Source organism: Amphiura filiformis, chromosome 18, assembly GCF_039555335.1.
Source record: "Amphiura filiformis chromosome 18, Afil_fr2py, whole genome shotgun sequence".
NCBI lineage: Eukaryota > Metazoa > Echinodermata > Ophiuroidea > Amphilepidida > Amphiuridae > Amphiura > Amphiura filiformis.
In genome coordinates, this window is record NC_092645.1 from 58,843,841 (window position 1) to 58,856,181 (window position 12,341).

General features: G+C 38.3%; 1 protein-coding gene across 1 annotated transcript; it reads left to right on the plus strand.

Annotated features, from left to right (window-relative positions):
• Positions 1 to 6,375: 6,375 nt before the first annotated feature.
• LOC140139533 (lactadherin-like) lies at positions 6,376 to 11,801 on the plus strand. Its single transcript, XM_072161254.1, has 3 exons — positions 6,376 to 6,522; positions 9,991 to 10,277; positions 10,709 to 11,801. Exons 2-3 carry the CDS (start codon positions 10,014 to 10,016, stop codon positions 10,871 to 10,873), a joined length of 429 nt encoding a protein of 142 aa, XP_072017355.1. The 5' UTR covers positions 6,376 to 6,522; positions 9,991 to 10,013; the 3' UTR covers positions 10,874 to 11,801.
• The last annotated feature ends 540 nt before the right edge of the window (positions 11,802 to 12,341 follow it).

Consider the following 12,341-nt stretch of genomic DNA (forward strand, 5'->3'; position numbering starts at 1 on the left):
GTTCTCTCCCGATTTTATTGACATAAGCAATCACCTCTATTGAAATAAGCTGATTGGTACTTCAGAGTTAACAATGAAGTCAGATTACAGTAACTTACTGAATCCCTTGCGTTTTCGTATCTGAACAAAAGACTTACGGAAACTGAAAAGATAAAAAGACCCTATGTCCTTACAAGCCCATTGTGGTTCAATGAGCCATGTAAAATAATAATTGGGCTGATCATTCCTCATTATATGTACTTTAAAGTATACATTATAGTAAGAATAGGTATGTCCTTGCCAGGTTTTGTAAAGACAGGTAAACAATCTTTACAGAGCCTTTCAAGGATATCTGTGTATTTACCTAGCTAAGCTAGGTCTTGTCTTTCTGTCCGATTCTTCTTCTTTCTTTCCCCAAATACTTTCAAAATGCTGCTGCTCCCGTAAATTACATAGTAACCCTACAATGTAGTCACCACCATGAACCATAGGCTGGTGGTACAAATGTCGCATGGACAACTCTCGGTCAAAGGTCATAAAAAGATCAACATCACTGGCTAAGGGCCGTGCTCTGTGAGCACAATGTCTAGTTGAATTTGTTTTTCTGATTCTCATATTAAACGTGTCTTTATACACAAACTCTTGAATGATTAGTTGAAATGGTGCTCCTATCTCTCATATGTCTCATGAAATAGCTTTAAATTGTAAACAAGTTAAATAATCAAATTAAATAAATAAGGACACATGACAAATTTGAAAACTTTTAGCATTATACCAAGTTTATACTTTTTTGAATAATGTAGCTTTTTAGCTAGCTGTGTCGCAATGTTACTGAAATAAATAAATCACATAAATTTGCTTCTTTGTGTAAACGGTTGTTCCGTGTGGAGACACACTTTTGTCCTGCTGGGACTAAGCCGACATGAAAACACACACCTCCACCCCACACACACCCCAATAGAATCTAAGGAAAAGAAAAACACTCCCAACAAATCATGTGGACCATTTTACTGTGAGCCTTTGGGTCAGCATGGTCAAGAAAGACGAAATTCTTAAACCATCGCAACTGTTACTGAGGCTTTACACAAGCTAGAATAGTATCGTATCGTAAAGGAAACATCTACCTTTCTTGATTAAAACGTCAATTCAATTATTTATTTATGGCAATGCAAAACGGCAACCAAGCTCAACCAGGCATATGAAGAAAAATTGACTTCTTTCACTTGGTTACTAATAATTAAAAGATCATTAGCAGAATACAGTGCATCCATTTACTTTCATTCCCATCAATTTTTGGAGTGTGATGTTGTGGGCGAGGTTTTGTGTCGGGTTGCATGTGTAGGGGGTAGGAGGTATGATGATTCTTCCCTTGCCGACAGTCGAGTATAATAATTATAGCGTATCCAAATACTTACTAGTAAATGTTTTCGTACGTGCGCCACTGCCTGGGTAAGTGTGTGGGAGTGAGTGCTGTGTAGGGGTGGGGGTATTGGGCGATAATTGTTTCGTTGATATACTTGCAAGGTCCTGCATAGGGACAGAAAAGTCTTCTCTTAACGTAAAAGGGTGAAATTTCACTTTTTTATGGATTGCCTAATACAATGGAGTAATTTGTTTTTCTTTTTAGAGGGAATTGCACTCCTTGTTGACTCTTTCAGAGTGAACATAAATCTATCTTTCCTTGCCGACAGCCGAGTATTAAACAATATCCAATATACATAATAACCTTCGTATCCCATAGCAAGCATAAAAAGTTTTACAGAAAACCCTTAGATGTCGGGCAGAGGATGTTAAGGCTACATGCTCTTTTTGGTTGAAATTTTTGGCGGGAAATAATCCCGCCAAAACATTAAAGTAATCTTTTGCCACAACTAAATATCATAGTCAGGAAATTAATGATGCATCTGATAGCTTAGATCATAACTTTCATTATACTTAGTTGCAATTATACCAGATAATTCTTGATTTGTTTTTACAGAGTCTTGAATTGTCGATGTTTTTGATCAAAAAACATCACTCGGTGTATTTTGAAACTCGAGACATTAACTCTTCTCAAATTGGCCCCAAATCATAATTTATTATATGCACGTGTAGCAAACACCAATGGGAATAATTGGACGTTGTTTGAGGGGCCTAAATTTGGTTTGATTTTATTTCACAATAATTCTAAGGTGAGAATTTTGACCTGACATTTCCTTTTTGGATTTCCAATTTAAATTCATTGATATGTGATATTTTGAATAAATAAAGCGTACGCTTACCTTTCTGCAACACTTCCCGGTATTATTGAGCATCAGCTGATAGCCAACATTTTAGCTGAAAACAGTCCCTTCCACAGCACAGCTGTGTGAGTGAACATGACACCACTGCTCGCACATTGCATTGACGGGCATGGTTAAATTTGAATTTGGACTAATATATTTACAATAAAAACGCATTCAAAATGCTAGTCGATTTCACTTTTTATGTTACCTACAGAAGGTGTGAATTATCCTTTATGCATGCATCACTTTTGTTCTGAAATCGACCAAGTAATAATGATACACGCACAATTCTTAAACAACATCTTTTGCACAGAATTCAATGGGATTTGAAAAGTATAGTGGCAGTTGAAACTCTAGTGATAACACGTTTGTAGTGCATGATGGTGCTTCCTTAAATCATCCTCTGGATAAACAGGTTTCTTCAATTTTATTTTTATTTTTTTAAAATTCAGTTATAACATTTCAAAAAAATATGTCTAGGACGTAGCCTTGCTGATAATCAAGAAACACTTTTATAAGGTTTTGTGATAGTTAGAGGGGCCCTATCTCTCAGAACAACAAATAAAAAGAGGTCTCCTCCTTTTTCCAGGCATTATTGTATACGCTAAACCAGCTCTAATTATGGGTATTTACACCGATTTTGCGATAAAAAAAAGAAGAAGTCCCCTCTTTTTCAAAAACCCGGACGTGAAACATGTTTTTTATTTCACTTGAAGTTGTCCGTATATATCCTGAACAGGTTACTAAGAACACTAATATAACTCCATGCACAATGCTTATAAAATCTTTGTTTGTTACAGATACATCAAATACTACTGTCGGAGAGTCATATTACACACAACCAACCAGTGAGTTTAAATTCTAAGTTTGTGTCACTTTTTCATAAAATCTGTCCAAAACTCTACAATTTGACTTCTACAGGAGTATAGAGATAGTTGCACAAATAGTATCGATTTTTAAAGTCCACACATAAGCATGCATAATGATATTCCCCTCGGAATACAAATGGCCCTGGAACAATTACAACCAACATATGTTTGTTTTTTCATTATCCCATTATAATGACGTTTTCTCAATATATTGTTTCAGCAACCGATGCCATAAATGCAACTGATGATCCAGATATACCTTATGTCAACTACACAGGTAAATTAATTAAATTGTCTTTATATTTTTGTGATGTTTAAGATATTTACCATTCCATGTAAACTTTTACATAGCAGAGTGTGGTATAGTGTTACAAACCACGCCTAATAATTTAATTATTGACCATAACGATTCAGAAAAAGGATGCCTTGACCTATCTGAGATGTATATTTCTCGAGTTAAAAGCAAAATGGTCCAAGGTTGCATTTTAGGCTTCACGTGGGTCAACACCTAGACTAACTCAACCAGTCGTCTACACTGCGCGTGTATTTGTTATATGCTTCGTAGTGACGAATGAGTTACAGTTCATAACATGTCGAACATTATATAATGTTTTGTTAGACAAATTAATAAATGACCACATCAAACAACCGTGATTTTGTTAAAACAACAAGCATTTTAATTGTCAAGTTTTACCTGTCTTTCTAAATGTCACACTTTCATTGACATTTTCATCAACATCATCAAATTAAAGCCGTATTCGTTCTTTATTGATAATGCAAAAAGTGAACATTGACTTTTCACAACATCTTCCAGAGGGAATATTGATCTTACTTACTTTTGCTAGATTAGTGCAGAATTCTAATTCTTACAGTAGTCCTACTGTGTTGCAAAACTAAAATGTCTTACTTTGTGTTCTCATGTAGATTGCACCTATTATCTTGGAATGACTACTGAAGAAAATCGCATCAGTGATCGCATCAGTGATGATCGTATTATAGCATCATCAGAATCCAGACACCCAAATCGTCCTGCACACAACGCAAGACTGAATTACGCATGGGGTGGCTGGAGACCGGAATCATCTGACAGCAGTCCATGGATTCAGGTATTCCATTTCTATGTTCGGTTCTCTGCTGCGATTTTGGGCTTTCTTCTTTGTTGCTAGCAAGGCAACAATTGCTGCAGTGTTTCACCGCTGCAGCAAATTCTCGCTGCATTTGTCGCAACAAGTGCTCATCCAGGCAGGTTCCACAAATCCGGAACCCACGGTGACATCCAATGCGCCCCTCGAAGCCCTTCTTAAAACAATAAACAAATAACGTAGTTCATTTAGGTAATATTGCTATTATTGTCTCTCTAAATCCAAATACAAGAGAATGAAATCACATCTGAAGGATAGTTCTTACAAAGAGTGAGCTCTCACCATGTTAGCTTTGGGAGATCACTTCTTTTGAAATGAAACACAAAGTGAAAAGTTATATTCCACGTGGAAATGTACAATGCACGATTGTGAAGATTATGTTGCCACTCATAAATCGTAAGTCCAGTAGACCCGATTATAACTCAAATTTCATAGTTACAATGCATACAGCAATTTTATTTTGGAGCAGTCACTTAAAAATCGACAGGTGTAAGAGATTAATCACTAATTACAGATTAAGACGCTCAAGCATTTGTGTGCGCCTAGCAGAGTGTTAATTCCTTTTGACGTTGCGGAGCGCAGAAACTGCGTAATTTACTGCGTACTTTACTTCGTACTTCAAAGTGGACAGACTGTACAGGAACTTTCTTTTGATACCATATCCTTTGTTGCAGGCAATACATGTAGATTGAGTCATTTCGTTCAAAAGTCGTGCGTACCTACACTTGTCTCGGATGTTTCAAAACTACCAACTACCAACTTGCAACTTTATACTCATTTTCTTGTGACAGGTCACATATAATAGTTCTCGCCATCACTACAGTCACTCCCATTACTACTCAGTTCATCAAGATTTGCCAAAAGTCGTGCATACCTACGCTTGTCTTGTGATCCGGTGCATATACCGCTGATATAGCACGGTTCATCTTCTTTGACACAGGAACAGAGGGTGTTTCAAGAACAAAAGTGTTATCTTTGACAGTCCAGTAAAATTCTTGAAATGATGGTAAAATTGAATTGGGAATATGAGTCTATCATGGTTGACAATGCTGCACGTTTCATATGAAACTTGAATGCACCCTCTGTTGGTGGAAGAAGAATGATTCAGAAAGCTAGTGTCTTGCTTGCTGCGTAATGCTGGGTTCATACTACCCTGCCGCTTGCCGCTGAGCGGCGTGGCGCACACGCATTGCAGACAAACGGACACAATAAAGGCTTGTCATTGGTTGAAACGCCCTGCCGCTTGCCGCAGCGGCAATCGGCAGGAAAGTATGCTGGAGGCTTTAGAATGGCTTCAATATCAGAAGAGTCAGCAGTTGAAGCAAAATGAAAATGAAGTAGAAGAAACTAAATCAAGTTAGATTTAGAAACTAGTTGTATCCTTTCCAATAAAGCTGTGGATGAAACGTAGATATGGGCATTGGATTTCATAATGATGACATCTTTGGAGATATTGCCAATCAGCGTTTCAAACACGAGGTGATAAGACTGCGACTATTGAATAGTAAGGAGAAGAGAGATGCTACGCTTAGAGTACACCTATTGGTGATGTCTGATCAGGAACTATCAGGCTTAAACCCTGTTGCAAGAAATCCTGCTTCACGGGTCACACGCTGGTATGTGCCCCCGTAAAGCTTGACTGGACAACTTGATATGAATTACTTCCTAACGACCGTGCCTTCAATTTCAAGTACCCTCTGCTTTCTTTGCAGATCTACATTGGAGTAGCTCAGGCTGTGACAGGCATCATTACACAAGGGTATTCCAATTTTATTGCATATCGTTGGGTTGCATCGTGTTACATCAAGGTCCAGGTTGGTGGACGTCGTCTACAGTATCTGACTGATACCAAGAGTAATACAAAGAAGGTAGGTCCGAAGGAAAAGTGTTTCATATACACATGCGTATAAGAAAGTAGGTTTGTACCTCAAACCTACGCGGTGAACTTCAGGCAACAGTGCCTATTGTCCTTAATATCAGGTGGTTTTTAGACCAGAAACCCGTGGCGGGGACCCTTGTATTAATAACGGCCCGCCAGTATACATGTTAAAAAATCGTGCAAGCGACACCAAAATGTTTGTCAATAATGAGAAAACATTATCTTCCTTAACAGGAATTCACTGCAAACATCGAGGGTTTGTTCCCTGCCACAATCATGTTTGACAATGCTGTCGAGACTAGCGTGATACGCGTGGAGCCTCATACTTGTGGTCTAAATGGATGCGAGTTACGATTAGAAATCCTCGGATGACAGCGTTGCTTATAATGGTACGTAGGATGGGTATTCATATTTATTCATATTCATATTTATAGTTACCATTTCTCAACAAAATGCTAAATTACATGGAAGCTACGTTATACACTGTAGAAAACATTACAATTACACAAGATTCATATCAACAAATTAACAATATAATGAAGATATAAAACATTAAAATGCTGAGAAACAGGTAATTGCAAAAATGTAAAAAGTGAAAATAATTGAAAACATAGAAAATAAATTTAAATAAAAGTATTATTGCACATAACACTCGGCTTCTCAAACCCATTTCGTCCCCAACTTACCCCTTTCTCACCCCTTCCTCATCCAAAAACACCCCAACTCTGCTGAAACCCTCCCCTCATGCTCCACCCTCCCTCACAAAGCAAAACAATCGCCCCAAGAACACACGGTTGTTTGATGGCATGTAAATCTAGTCATTTTAAGAAAAGTGAACAATGAAGGCGCTATTTATCTTAAACCTTGTTTGCATCTTTAGAAGGGGCAGGCACTTGTATAATGGCATTAGAACATCAGAAAAAAATGTAAACTTATTATCATAAAATATAAGGAATTACTCATATTATTTGGCTGATTTAAATTCAAAATGTATGTAAATAGCGCCCTCAATTTGCACACAAATGTACAGTTTATAGAGTAAAATCTACCACAACAAAGCAGAAAAAGATGAATAATTTGATATATAAACGAATATCTATGTAAAAAATAGCTTAAAAAATAGGCCTATGTGTTGTGTGATAACTGTTGGTATTGCCCAGGTCTAGAATTAAAAAGCGGGACAGAACTTGTCTGTAATCATAACATCTGAAGCTAAATTTATACTATGTTGTATGAGCGACAGCGATTGGATTTTATCCAATAGGGTAGAACGCTTTTTATATATCGGATACATACCCGGTTGTGTTTATATTGCATGAAAACTATGGATCGGATATCAATCACACTTGGACGGTACAGGACTGGCGTGGCATGGGTATAAGCTCGAAGTATAAGCGTCATAAAATTCTTTGTTTGTTTGTTTGTTTGTATGAAACATAAACGATGCATGATGATGGAGATTATTTGATTTTGATTAGTGTATTGCCCAGGGGCGTTTATTCTTCCGTTAATCGCCCCCAAAGGGGAGGGAATAATTTACCCCTTTGGGGAAGAATTTTGCATTTTGAAAAAGAAAAAAAAAGAGAGGGGAAAAACAGAAGAAAGTCAACAGGATTCAAGGAAGATTAAAAATAAAATTAACTAATTTGGGGAAAAACTGGAACATGTATTATTATGTTTTATGGTATTTTTGGAATGAAATAGATGGTCACTGGCTGGCAGTGACTGCTCTACAGGGTGGGTGAATTCATCAAGTGTCATTTAGGGAAGAATTATAATGGGTACATAACATTAGCATACATGTAGTGGTCCTTTGGCTTTTATCCATTCCCATCCCAAAAATATCATAAAACAGGGAAAAGTTGGGTCAGTAATTCTTCCCTGCCTGGGCAATAGTGACTAGTGGTCATGCTATAGGTAATAATACACAGTTTGCACACTAAGATTAAGGGAGCTCTGCTTTGCATATATTTCATACAAAATCCATTTTCTTTTTAGTTTGGACATCTGCCTATCTAGGGAAGCATTTGGGATTCTAAGGGAAGAACCATCAATTAGTTAACAGCTAGCTCTATTGTCCAAGTTTATCTTCCCTTTTAAACCTCAGCTTCAGATCCAAATCCTTGATTATTCTTCCCTAGATGCAATACACCTAGCAAAAAGCTGCAATTTGGGAAGATCCTATACTTTTATACAGAGCAAGTGTACTGGTACAAAAAAAGCTGGACTCTCACACCCCTGTAAATAATAAATCACAGCTAGCTCTGAAAGTAATAAAGAGCCTAGAGGTGTTTACCAACCTGTCTTCCCTTGAACCATTATCCATAGATGCAATGGTTCAGTGTCCAGACTGTACCATCTTGGAAAGAATTTGATGTTTTTAGGGAAGACAGAATAGAACAACTCACAACACACCTATGTTCAGTCAGGGAAGGGAGGGAACAAGAAAATAAGGAACAGTACATGTAGATAGCACCCGGGGGAGGCACTCGATTATGAAAGTGACATACCTGTGCCCACCAGCGTATGAATTTAGGGGTCTATGGGTGTGGAAATTTTCAGAAAAAAGGGGGTCATTCAGTGTTGGCAATGTCAAAAATGGAGTGATTTTGTATGGGAGCGCCTAAAATTTCACATCATTGATAATCAAAAATAGCTTTTTACCCAATTTTACAGTACAACATAGACAAAACTCATTTATTTTGCTCAAAATGTGTGTGAACTTAGCGCGCCAAAATTTCAATTTTGAGGACTAATTGTTCAAGAAAGTGGGTCATTCAGTGTAGGCTACTGAAAAAAACAGGGTCATTGGGTGTAGGATTTGCCAAAAATAACGGGGTCTTTTCATGGGCTCATGACGTATGTCAATATATGGGAGTGCCCCCCCGGAGATAGCAACCAACCTAAAATTTTCCCTTTTTGGTCCATTTTGGAGGTTTTCAGTTGGGGAAGAATCTGGGGACGGATGTGACACAGCGCGGTAGGGTGAGGGAATAATTTCAATTTTCTGGAAGAATAGACACCCCTGGTCATTGCCCCGATAAGCACAACCCATCCCTTTCCCCAGTGTCGCCTTCCCCCTTCCCTCCCCTACATTCGATATCTCTTTTCCCCTACACTCAGTGTCATCGCCCCGATATCTTCATGGCAGAAATCGCCATGGTAGGGTGAATCCACCGCCACGCATGACCATTTTGTTCTTACCTGTTTAATAGTATAATGGGCCGAAGGACATCTGACTAAGGCTACTGACAATAGCAAGGTGGCTGACTTCGCTGTGTGTGTGTTATATAGCATGGCCGCCATAGGTCACTGCTTCGATTGACCTATACACTGCGCTATATAGTAGTGCTCGGTGTTCGGCACATATAAAAACTTTGAATTATTGTCAATTTTTGAGTTCAAGACGCAAGCTTCTATTTCAATACGTGAGCTAACGACTATCATATCTGTTCAACACGTATGTTCAAGTGCAAGGAACCACATCTGGTTTCTTTATACGAAATCATTTACGGGAGATATTCATCATTTTCTACCCGGTATCCAAAGATTTTCGTCTGAATATCAAAATCGTGCATAGGACATTCACGTGTATCGATCCCGGGTATTGATTTTAGTATCTCTTGTGTACCAAGTAATTAATAGACAGGCGATGTCGGTGTGCTACACACTACGGTATTCCACTATGAAGTAGCTGTGCCGATCGATGAGGAGGAGTGAGAAGAGTGGGGACTTGGACAAGGCTACATTCACGTACAAAAATGAATTACTAGTATGTCAAATGATTCGTCACACGAACATTGCTAGAAACTTGGAGACTGAACTAATGTCCTTGATTTTACTTTGTAATATTCCAGGTTCGTGCATCGAACCTTTCGGAATGGAAAACAATGTTATCGGCGATGATCAAATTACAGCTTCAGATGATGCTGGGAATGCGGACAGGGCTCGATTATTTAATAACAACCACTGGGAACGTTCGTATGAGAGCGGGCTATGGATCGGGGTGACACTTTCTACACAGCGTTATGTATCAGGTATCGTGCTGCAGGGTCGTGGTGGTTCGTCAGAAGGTGGGGGCGGCACAGCTAAGTTTGTAATCAGTTGCGAGATTGAATTTGGCGGTCTTTCGGGACCACTACAGGTAAACAAATGACTTCTCTTATTTTAACTTGTTAGGTGCAAGGTGTGTGCTAGATTGTTTCATTTTGTATTTTATACCTTATATTGAGGACAACAATCACAAAAACAGTCTGATTCCATAATTTGATTTTGTGTATATCAAAATGCCCACAGAAAAGTATAGAATAGTGTAACCATCTATTAGATTTCCACTTTTCCCACAGGAAACATATCTCGGGCCAAATATGTTGCCGAGGTTATGAGAAAACACTATGAGCTTTCTTTAGCACTGTTATATAGTTAGATGCAAAAATCTCGACTTTGGTCGGGTAAAATGGGGGATGGGAGTATATTCGATTCAAGTGAGTGGAGATAATGCTAGTGGGCTTGTCTGAAATTTCTATAAATCGGATTTACCTTTTAAGTATATGTGATTTACGTTTTTAACTACAGCAATACGATGCCAACTTTGACGGAATAACTCCCGTCATCATCAACTTTGCTCAGCCTGTGCAAACTGACAGCATCAAAGTCTACCCAACGGCGTGTGAATCCAAATGTCGAGTTCGGATGGAAATCTTTGGGATATGTGAGATGAGTACTACACGAGAGCCTTGAGAAGTGACATTTCTGACAGAACCTCATAATTTATTGTGATATCGGTGGCGTAATCATGATTTGTATGTCTAGATGTCACATTTAAGACAGAAACATCACCATATACTAATCAGGGTTAGGAGTTAGAGGTTAGGGTTAGGTTTATAGGGTCAGTGTCAGGTTTAGGGATCGTTTGTCTTAAATGAGACATTTACCGATTTTCAAGAGGGGCGGGGATCAAAGGTAGAAAGGTGATTTTCAAGGAGGGCTGAAATGTGACGAAATGATCAAAAAATAGCCAAACAACCCCAAAATACCACGGCGGTCGGCATAACACAAGGGTAGGACAAGATGTCCCACAGGGAGGCAATTGCCTTCTGGCTACTTAAAATCTATGGTGTGATATAGATTATTATAGAGAGCGGTTTTACGGATCAATGGGTACAGAGGGATCGGGTTCGTTAGTTTGCGGTTGCGCTAGTGACAAATGTGACAAATGAGCAAATTATCATCATTGAGCCTTTAAAAAGTTTGTTTGCACTTTCAAGGCTATTTCAAAGTTAAGTCAGACCTGTGGTCAGACAATGCTGGTAAAAACGTTTTAAATGTTAGAATATTTTGTAAAAAATGAATGGAATTAATGGAACATTTCATTCCATTTATATACCCTTTATATAACCCGACATTGAAACGTTTTCTGGCAACATTTTCTAACCTTTTGCGAATAATGTCAAAAACATTTTGTGTTTGCTGGGTAGGGCATAAACGTGGTCCCATTTTTAAGTATCAGTGCCAGTTATTGTGCCAGTGAGTCATCGAGTTGTTAAAAACCTGTCATGTAGCCTCAACTTTTCTGTATAGTAATCTCCCATTACCAGTCCGGTCCGACTGCCTGCTCAGGAAACAATCCCGGGCCAGGCAACATGTTGCCTGCGCAGGCATCATGGTATCCCACAATGCAATGCTCTATTTCAAATAGGGCATCCATTAATAGAACGTTATTTCTTGGTTTAGAGTAAAGAAGAAGGAGGTAATATATGAAATTATTAATGGATGTACAATCAGTAGTATTTTTTTCATCAATTTTAGTGAAAATAATGGTAATTTGCATATTTGAATCAAATTTTTAAAAATCCGTTAGAAATCTAAGTTGTTTTCTTATCTAAATTATTTTCCTCTCGGTGAATTTTTTTTCGCCCGGTGAAAATACTTCCTGGCACATAACACAACTACAATAATGTCAGTTTGTGGAACAAATAGAAATTTGACAAAAACCTTATATATATTATTGCTCTAACTGCATAGGCGTAGATCCCAGGGGATGGGGGGACAAATCCCCCCCCCCCCCAATATTTTGCCAGGGGATGATTGTATGGACCATGTTGACGCCTGAATATGGGTTTCTGACCAAATTAACCTCATATTTACCCATTTTAGCCCCCAAAGTTCAAATTTTCGCGCACTTTGTGCGCATTTATTACACTTTTGC

Coding starts and splice junctions, on each gene's coding strand:
- LOC140139533 (XM_072161254.1), top strand. CDS start 10,014: ATGGAAAACAATGTTATCGGCGATGATCAAATTACAGCTTCAGATGAT. Junction 10,278..10,708: donor GTCTTTCGGGACCACTACAG/GTAAACAAATGA, acceptor TTTTAACTACAG/CAATACGATGCCAACTTTGA.